The sequence below is a fragment of the Herpailurus yagouaroundi genome, unplaced genomic scaffold, assembly GCF_014898765.1.
Source record: "Herpailurus yagouaroundi ecotype Mexico unplaced genomic scaffold, PumYag 77, whole genome shotgun sequence".
NCBI lineage: Eukaryota > Metazoa > Chordata > Mammalia > Carnivora > Felidae > Herpailurus > Herpailurus yagouaroundi.
Genome location: NW_024412388.1, coordinates 27,484,323 through 27,493,757, shown reverse-complemented (window position 1 = coordinate 27,493,757; position 9,435 = coordinate 27,484,323). Strand labels below are relative to the sequence as shown.

At 40.1% G+C, this 9,435-nt stretch overlaps 2 protein-coding genes across 4 annotated transcripts in view; both read left to right on the top strand.

Annotated features, from left to right (window-relative positions):
* The window catches only part of CLSPN (claspin), a 32,922-nt gene that overhangs the window by 17,751 nt on the left and 5,736 nt on the right, over positions 1–9,435 (top strand). The window contains exons 10-19 of one of the 3 annotated variants that reach the window (XM_040469066.1): positions 1,069–1,292; positions 2,559–2,737; positions 2,835–2,899; positions 3,470–3,669; positions 4,000–4,154; positions 4,738–4,964; positions 5,765–5,876; positions 7,227–7,232; positions 7,481–7,562; positions 7,780–7,880. In XM_040469066.1, the coding sequence (XP_040325000.1) occupies positions 1,069–1,292; positions 2,559–2,737; positions 2,835–2,899; positions 3,470–3,669; positions 4,000–4,154; positions 4,738–4,964; positions 5,765–5,876; positions 7,227–7,232; positions 7,481–7,562; positions 7,780–7,880 (1,351 nt within the window). Of the gene's footprint in view, positions 1–1,068; positions 1,293–2,558; positions 2,738–2,834; positions 2,900–3,469; positions 3,670–3,999; positions 4,155–4,737; positions 4,965–5,764; positions 5,878–7,226; positions 7,233–7,480; positions 7,563–7,779; positions 7,881–9,435 lie in introns of all 3 variants that reach the window. The other 2 variants (XM_040469074.1, XM_040469081.1) reach the window with 2 other exon arrangements.
* LOC121026225 (ATP synthase F(0) complex subunit C1, mitochondrial-like) lies at positions 5,891–6,629 on the top strand. Its single transcript, XM_040469105.1, has one exon. It carries the CDS (start codon positions 6,158–6,160, stop codon positions 6,509–6,511), a length of 354 nt encoding a protein of 117 aa, XP_040325039.1. The 5' UTR covers positions 5,891–6,157; the 3' UTR covers positions 6,512–6,629.

Here is a 9,435-nt window from a genome sequence, read left to right as displayed (position 1 = left end):
AAATGTTATCTCTTACTTTGATTTATAGCTCTCTTTTTTTTTTTTTTGATGTGTATTTATTTTTGAGACAGAGGGAGACAGAGCATGAACAGGGGAGGGTCAGAGAGAGGGAGACACAGAATCTGAAGCAGACTCCAGGCTCCGAGCTGTCAGTAGAGCCCGACGCGGGGCTCAAACCCACAGACCGTGAGATCATCACCTGAGCTGGAGTCGAATGCTTAACCGACTGAGCCACCCAGGCGCCCCGATTTATATCTCTTTAATTAGAAATGAGACTAGGAGCATCTGGCTGGCTCAGTCAGTGGAGCACGTGACTCTTGATCTCGAGGTTGTGAGTTTAAGCTGCACGTTGGGTGTAGAGAGTACTTAAAAATAAAACCTTTAAGAAAGGAAAAAAGAAATGAGGTTAAGTGTTACTTTTAATTTGTTCACTAACCATGTATGTTCAATTTTTCTGTGAACTACCAGGTCATATTCTTTGCCCATTTTACTCTTGAGTTGTTTCTTTTTTTCTTTAAAAAAATTTTTTAATGTTTATTTATTTTTGAGAGAGAAAGCGTGAAAGCAGGGAGGGGCAGAGAAAGAGGGAGACAGATCAGAAGCAGGCTCTGTGCTTACAGCAGACAGCCTGATGCAGGGCTTGAACTCATGAACCGTGAGATCATGACCTGAGACAAAGTCAAAGCCAGATGCTTAACCGACTGAGCCACCCAGCTGCCCCTTCTTTTTTTCTTTAATATAGGTATATTTATCAAGGCTGTCCTTCATGGCTTCTGAGCCAGAGACTTTCAGAGTCCTACTCTTGCACCCCATTTTTGTCCTCTTTAATAACTTTTATAATCTCTGTGTAGTATATTATTTCAGAGTGTAGAACATAACTATGAAAAGTTCTCTTTAGTTCATAATAATCCTTATTTGTTAAGATAACACCCTCGAGTAATAAGGCCTCGGATTTTCCTTTTGGGATGTAACTGGAACACTCCTGGGGTTGTCTGAAGTGCACACTTCCGTTACTGCAGTAGGTAGTTGGTCGTTATGTCTAAAGCATTTTCTCCTGTTTCTGTTCAGGTGAAAAGCTTCAGGTGCTGAAAGCTAAGCTGCAGGAAGCAATGAAACTCCGTAGGCTTGAGGAGCGCCGAAAGCGCCAAGCATTATTTAAGTTAGATAATGAAGATGGATTTGAAGAAGAGGAAGAGGAGGAAGAAATGACAGATGAGTCTGAGGAAGATGGAGAAGAGGAGGAAGAAGGAGATCTAGAGGAAGAAGAGGAGGAAGAAGAAGGCAATCAGGAGGTTTCTGACAATTATTTCATTTTGTTATTTGTTTAGGATGGATAAGGGAAAGAGTAAATCAGATTTGAATAAGAGTAAGGTAAAGTAAGGTAAGCACGTTCAATTGTATAAGAGATTTTAGGGGCAGAGATGATGTAAGTAGCTCACAGGTACCGAAGTCTTTGCATTCAGTTCTGTTAGCACCTCTAGATACCTGCAGTTCACAGAGGCCGAGCCTTAGCTTCTACCTGTTAGTCTACTCACTGAAATAGAAGGCTAAAATGGAAATGGCTTTGTATTAATAGATGCCTTTATCTTTGATGTTTATTTAAGTTTTCTCTATTCAGAATGAAAAGCAGTCTCAACGTTCGTCAGGTTGAGGACTGGAATAAATTCTCAGGCAGGCTGAGACCTTCCTGAGTTAATTTCTTTCTTGGTTGAGGAGGAAATTTATAAAAGGGCCTCTTGCCGTTGTTCTATACTATTGTCTTCTGCCTAGGGTAGATGATGACGAAGTTTTTGGTAGTAGAAAAAAAGAAGACCCCCCCTTGTTTGAACTCTGCAGTCATTTGACCCGTTCATGCTCTGTCTCTCTCTGTCCCAAAAATAAATAAACGTTGAAAAAAAAAAAATTAAAAAAATAAAAAAGGGGCGCCTGGGTGGCTCAGTCGGTTAAGCGTCCGACTTCAGCCAGGTCACGATCTCGCGGTCCGTGAGTTCAAGCCCCGCGTCAGGCTCTGGGCTGATGGCTCGGAGCCTGGAGCCTGTTTCCGATTCTGTGTCTCCCTCTCTCTCTGCCCCTCCCACGTTCATGCTCTGTCTCTCTCTGTCCCAAAAATAAATAAACGTTGAAAAAAAAAAAATTAAAAAAAAAATGAACTCTGCAGTCATTTGAAAGACTTGGTTCATATTTACCCCTGAGTAAAGAAAAGAGGAAAGCAATGGCTGAATCAGGTAGCATGTCATAGTCTATGTTTGGTTTAAGGCCACTAGTTGTCCTGCATTCTCAGGCTAGTTATTTAACCTCTCATTGCCTCAGTAAAATGATAATTCGGTCTTTTTTCATTCTTGTAGCACTTTGGGGAGGGTAAAATGTAAAAAAGTACAAAAGAGCTCTAGAAGTGTCAGGGAAAGTTATGTTAATGATGATGGTCAGACCAAGTCTCCTTTGGGTTTACCTTTTCAGATTTACGATGTGACCTATAACCAAGCAGCCATGCATGATGCTAACAACATATTTGCTTTTAAATTTTTTTACTTTGGTTTTGGGTGGCATGATTGATGAAGGTTGCAGAATTCCTTCTCAGTAGTGAAGAAATAGAAACCAAAGATGAGAAAGAAATGGATAAAGAAAACAGTGATGGCAGTAGTGAAATTGGCAAGTCAGTTGGCCTTCTCTCTGTCCCCAAACCTCTGTCATCTGATTCTACCTTACTTCTATTTAAGGACAACTCTTCCAAGATGGGGTAAGTAATTCTCTTTAGGGAAAGATAAGATTCCCTTGGGTTTGCCCCTCTTGTTAGAAGCAGAAGGAGATAAACAATTTACCTTCTTATTTTGTAGTTACTTTCCTAGTGAAGAAAAATCAGAAACAGATGAAATCTCAGGCAAAAGGCCTAGCAAACTGGGTAAGTAGTGACTCTTGTGCCGAACTTGACTTTTCTTAGCTCCTCTAGCTTTGATACTTAAGGACAATTCCATAAGATTCCATTTTTTTGAGCTCTAGTGGACTTCACTCTGTCTTACTTGTGGCGATGAAAGGAACTTATGAATTAGAACATTTTTCTTGATTCTGTTTTGGAAAACTTACATTCAGTTTCTTTGTTACTGACCATGGACACATGCTAGGTCCTTAGTAGTGTGTGTTGAATGAGTGAACCATGAAACATTTCAATCATATGTAGATGAACAGAAGATGTATACATGATTGGATAATGGAGAGAGTGATTATAGGCATTAGGCAGGGTGAGACAAAGATGGGAACTTTCAGGGGTCACTTAGCTCAGAGTGATAAATCTTGATTGTATAATGCTATCTCAGAACTATAATTTACCTTCAACTTCATGTTTTAGAACATAGAACTTGAGAGATTTGCCTATGGATGTTACCTGATAGCTTTACATTCTCAATTCTTCTTCCTAAACAAATCCACCTTATTTCTGGAATCATGTACTTAAAAATGATTTCTCTTTCTTTAGATGAAGATGATTCATGCTCATTGCTAACAAAGGAGAGCAGCCACAATAGCAGCTTTGAGCTGATTGGCTCCACAATTCCGTCCTATCAGCCTTGCAACAGACAAACAGGCCGTGGGACCAGTTTTCTCCCCACAGCAGGAGGATTCAGATCTCCTTCCCCTGGGCTATTTCGAGCCAGTTTGGTCAGCTCAGCTTCTAAGGTAAGATGGTGATGGTTTTCTAATCTCCTCCCCCTTTTGCTTCCCACACTGCTAAATAAAGTGTGTCCAAGCCAACCAACTCCCACTACATTATGTATGTTCAATTTAAAGAATCCACCCCCTTTGTGTATTAAAAACAATCCTCATCCAATGTTCTTACATTCTTGAAGGTATTTTTCTTTATGCTTCCCTTGGCTATGCATTGTCCTCCTTAACTGCAATTGCCTTAGAGTAGATGAAATACTGCAAATAGCAACTTCTGTTGTTGTCATGACAGTGAATGACAATTATAAAATGTTTTGTTTTTGTTTGGTTTTGTTTTGGTGCCAGAGTTCAGGAAAGCTGTCTGAGCCTTCACTTCCCATAGAGGATTCCCAGGATCTGTATAACGCCTCCCCAGAGCCTAAGACACTTTTCCTGGGAGCAGGAGACTTCCAGTTCTGTTTAGAAGATGACACTCAGAGCCAACTGTTGGATGCAGATGGGTAGGTAGTTTTATGTTTCTGTGGGTGGGATGGTGCTGGGTACTGCTTAATTTTGTTTAAAAATAAAGTAAGCTTCTGTCACTCCATCTGTGCTTTCTCTTCTGAGAAAGAGAAGGTGTACAGACCATTAGTATTACATTCTGCAAGTCTGAAGAAAATCTCTCCAGAAAATAAAATGTAAATAGTCCTAGCTACCATTCTGATCCTTCGATCTCTGCTTTACTTGAAATGCACAGCTCCTGTAAGGGCATCAAATCTTCCTGTATCCATTCTGCTGCATGTAGGCTTGTTGTGTGGAATTGAGAATGGAGACACCCATGTCACGTTACATGGACATAACACCAAGTTCTATTCTGGCAGTGTCTGAAGCCAAAAATTACCCTTTATCCTTACCTTTCGAATATCATTTATTCTTTAATTAAACTCCCTCCCATTTTAGATTATCCTAAGGCTTCAGTTTGAATCCTCTGTCTTCTGGTTTGGGATTCAGCTTCTAAGTTCAGTTTTAGAAACATCAAAATTTTTCACACACTACTTTGTTTTTTCCCTAGGGAATTTCTTATATTCTTCATTGTGCTTGTAGGTTCTTAAATGTTAGAAACCACAGGAATCAGTACCAGTCTCTGAAGCCTCGATTGCCATTGGCCAGTATGGATGAGAATGCCATGGATGCTAACATGGACGAACTATTGGATCTGTGCACTGGAAAGTTCACATCTCAAGCTGAAAAAACTCTGTCCAGGAAGAGCGACAAGAAAGAGAACCTGGAGGAACTTCTGAATCTTTGTTCAGGAAAATTCACTTCTCAGGGTAAATATCCAACATAGAGTATCAGGCTCTCCCTAGCCAAATATATTAAGTCAGTGTCCTTGAAAAGAAGCCTGTTACTCTTGGGTGAAAAGTTCACAGAAAACAGGGCTGTGATGGATTCTTATGTGCGGGTTGAATTCTTAGCTTCCTGATATTTAGAGCCCTTACTTTCTTAAGGTGGTAAAATGTCAACTTAAGACTGCTTTAGCTTTTGGTACACCTGGGTGGTTCATTTGGTTAAGTGTCCAACTCTTGATTTTGGCTCAAGTCATGATCTCACGGTTCGTGAGGTCTGGCTTTGTGCTGACAGGTTGCAGCCTGTTTGGGATTCTCTGTCTCTCCCTCTTTCTCTGCCCTTCCCCTGCTTGCATGTGTGCACTCTCTCTCTCTCTCTCAAAATAAATAAATAAACATTAAATAAAAAAAAGACTGCTCTAGCTTTTGCCATGTGATTTCTCATTTATGGCTAATATGTATGCAAAGCTTTGAACAGTGTTGGTGTGTAGTAAATTTCATATAAATCCTTACTTGTTTCCACCTGTATGCTCCTTTTCCCCCAATGCTAGAATGTTAGCTATGTGGGAGCTGGGAGTTTTGTTTTGTTTTTGTTCACTACTGTATCCCTGGTGCCTGGCATATAGTAAGTACTAAATAAGGATTTGTTGAATGAATGGATGGTGAGCTCTTTTTGGCAAGCTTACCTTATAACTGTATTGAGCTGGCATGTCTTTAGATGGCTGGGGAAAGAGGATAAAGCTGTTATTTCTTGGTGACAAATCTTTTTCATTGTTGTGATATAGATGCCTCTACTCTGGCTCCATCAGAGTTAAATAAGCAAGAAAAGGAGAACAGTTTGGGTGATCCCATGGAAGAAGCCCTTGCTCTTTGCTCAGGCTCTTTCCCCACAGACAGGTGAGTCTCAGTGATTGGAGGGAACTTCAGAAGGCCCAGTCGTCTGGTAAAATCCTGGGGTCCACAGTAATGAGTCGTCTTAGGAGCTTCATATCCTGTCCGAGAGTCTTGCAGTGTGTTTGAGTCTTGTTTGCAAAGTAAGGAAATTACAGTACTTTCATTTAGTTGGTGGAGAACAGGGTTAAAAAAGGCAAGCATAGAAACCTAAAGGTAAAGCTGGGAGGCAGACAGTGTAGACCACCGGGTGCTGCCTATTCTTCCAGCTCTGATCTGCTGTTGTAATGGGTCTAATCAGGCCTATGTCTGCCTTCTCCTTGAGCAGGCCAGTGATCCCATCTACACAGTCATCCTACAGCAGCTCCCCACTCCAGGTTGCCCAGTGGGAGTTCCAGACCAGTGTTGTTTCCTGGGACATTGACACAGTAGCCAAGTTTATTGGTGCTGGGGCTGCCACAGTTAGTGTGGCTGGCTCAGGGGCTGGCACCAGAACGGCATTTGGCAGTTTGATCATTGGCTGTGCCAGGAACCCGTCTCTGAAGCAGCAGCTCTTCTATGCCATTCTGGGCTTTGGTGTGTCTGAGGGCATGGGGTTCTTCTGTCTGATAGTCGCTTTCCTCATCCTCTTCGCCATGTGAGGGTCCATGGGGGTCACCTACCTGTCCCTGCTGCTTTGACTTCAGGCCCTGCCTGGTGCTAAAAGTGTGCTAAGCTTTACCATTAAACAAAACATTTCTCTTTAAAAAAAAAAAAAAAGACAAGAATAAGCACATGAAAGTGTTCAACACTGATATTTAGGGAAATGCAAATCAAAACCACAATAAGATACTACCTCACATGCATTGATGGCTACTGTTAAAAAAAAAAACACCAACCACAAAATAAGAAGTATTTGTGAGGATATGGAGATATTGGAGCCCTTACCCACTGCTGGTAGGAATATAAAATGTTGAAGCTGTTATGGAGATCAGAATGGCATTTCCTCAAAAAACTAAAAATAGAATATGATCCAGCAATTCCAAGTATATTCACAAAAGAAGTGAAAATCGGGTCTCAAGTATTTGTACACCCATGTTCACAGTAGCATTATTCATAATAGTAAAAAAATGGAGATATCCCAAATGGACAAACAAAATGTGGTGGACACACACAGGAATATTATTCAACCTTAAAAAGGAAGGAAATTCTGACACATGGGGCAACATGGATGAATCCTGAGGATATTATGGTAATTGAAATAAGCCAGTCCCCAAAATACAAATATTGTAGGATTCCACTTACATGAGGTACTTAGAGTTGTCAAATTCATAGAGGCAGAAAGTAGAAGGGTTGGATGCCAGTTGGTGAGGGGAGGGAAGAGTGGAGAATTGTTGATTAAAGGGCATAGAGTTTCAGTTTTGAAAGATGAAAGGAGTTTTGGATGTTGGTTGGACAACAATGGGATTATGTTGTATGTTTTTTTACAATTAAATTTGGCAAAGTATCTTATTTCCTATTTCTTAAAGAGATTGTTGGTGCTAATAAAATATTTTCAGTTCCTAAGTTGGCTGACTTCTTATTGTTTGGTTCCAACATCTTATTTATTAATTTCTTGATTTGCATTTTAGGGAAGAAGAAGAAGAAGGGGAAGAGGAAGAATTTGGAGACTTTCGGCTTATCCCAAATGATAATGAGTTTGATAGCGATGAGGTGAGTTTGAAGGGTACAAAGTAATCATAACTGAACTCCATGTATTGCTGCTGTATGTTTTTTTTTCTAGTCTGAGTTCTTGAGAATTCTGTTTGTCGTGTTAGCAGAAGCAGTTTCCTAGAATGAGACATTTGGGCAGAAATTTATAAATCCTGTTTTAGTTGAGGACACGTTTTATTCTGTTTAACTTTGTGTGTGATACTCTATGATTTTTCAGGATGAACGCAGTAACTCTGATAATGAACATCTGGCACTGGAAGACCATGAAGATGATGATGAAGAGCTCCTAAAACAGTCTGAGAAGTTGAAAAGGCAAATGTAGGTGTTCTGTCCATTCCTTCCATTGCTAGAGAAAGTTCTAACAGTTAAATTGTAGCTTGCCACTGTTTTACCTATGTTTGCTTGGTTGTATTGCTTTTAGGCATTAACACAGATTAAATAAAACCCATTCATGTGATATCACTTGAGTATTCAGAGATGGTTATGTACTCCTTAGTGATTTCTATACTAAATATCTCTAGTTCCTACTGCTATTTCTCACATGACATTGTTCTAGACTCCTCATGTACTGGGTATTCTCTTTATCCTCAGGTGTGGTCTGACTACTGCTGTATGTAGTGCTACAACCACATCCCTTGTTCTGGATGCATACTGCTTGTAAAGTAACCAGGGATTGTAAGAGATGAGTCACGGTAGATCCTGAGGATCTAGTAGACAGCTAAAATTCCTGGGTCTTTTTTTTCCTCTGAATTACTGTCATTTCAGGTTTTCCTCATTCTAGTCTTGGGTAAATGGGTTCCCTGTTTATTTTTTTTAATGTTTTGCTGTTCTGATCATGAAAGTAAACCATTTATTTTATTTAAAAGAATACAAAAAGATATAAATAAAAAGTCATCTGTGTTCACCATCCAGAATATTAAATGAAAGTGTTGATGGTAGTTATTGCTTTGTAGCCATTTTTATGCATATACTTTCATATAGTTGATATCTGCAATTTTTTTATGTATAATTTTTCATCTTTTTTCCCCACTTAGGATATACATAAGCATTTTCCCATGATTTTAAAAGTTTTATAAAGACCATTTTAATAGGTAATCAGTATTATATTGTATGTGGATGACTTTTGGAATTCACATACAGGATATCATATTGATCCCTACTAGATTTAATTATTGTTTCTAGCCCATCATTCCATTCTGTTAAGGTCAGTTTGGGGTTCTAATTTCTCACCTGTCAAGTTAACTATCTCATACAGCTTTGGGTCATCTATAGATTTTTCTACAGCAGTGGTTCTTTTTTTTTTTTTTTTTTTTAATGTTTATTTTTGAGAGAGAGAGAGGCAGAGTGTGAGTGGGGGAGGAGCAAAAAGAGAGGGAGACACAGAATTCGAAGCAGGCTCCAGGCTCTGAGCTGTTCACAGAGTCTGACGCGGGGCTTGAACTCACGAACCACGAGATCGTGACCTGAGCCAAAGATTAGTCAGATGCTTAACTGACTGAGCCACCCAGGCACCCCTAAATTTTTTTATGTTTATTATTTTTGAGAGAGACAGAGAGAGAGAAACAGAGTGTAAGCGGGGGAGGGGCAGAGAGAGAAGGAGACACAGAATAGGAAGCAGGCTCGAGCCCAATGTGGTGCTTGAACTCACGAACCGGAAGATCATGACCTGAGCTGAGGTTGGACACTTAACTGACTGAGCCACCCAGGTGCCCCTAAGGTGGTTGTTCTTAAACCTTATTTAACTGTAGAGTCCTTTGTTCAAATGAAATCTTAGAAAGACAGCTAAAAGTTGAACAGCTCAAAGTGGGTAGATGGGAAGATTGGGGAACTTAGTGTCTGGTAGCCCTTGAAGGAATTCCCTAGGAAGCCTAGG

Coding starts and splice junctions, on each gene's coding strand:
- LOC121026225 (XM_040469105.1), top strand. CDS start 6,158: ATGGGTCTAATCAGGCCTATGTCTGCCTTCTCCTTGAGCAGGCCAGTG.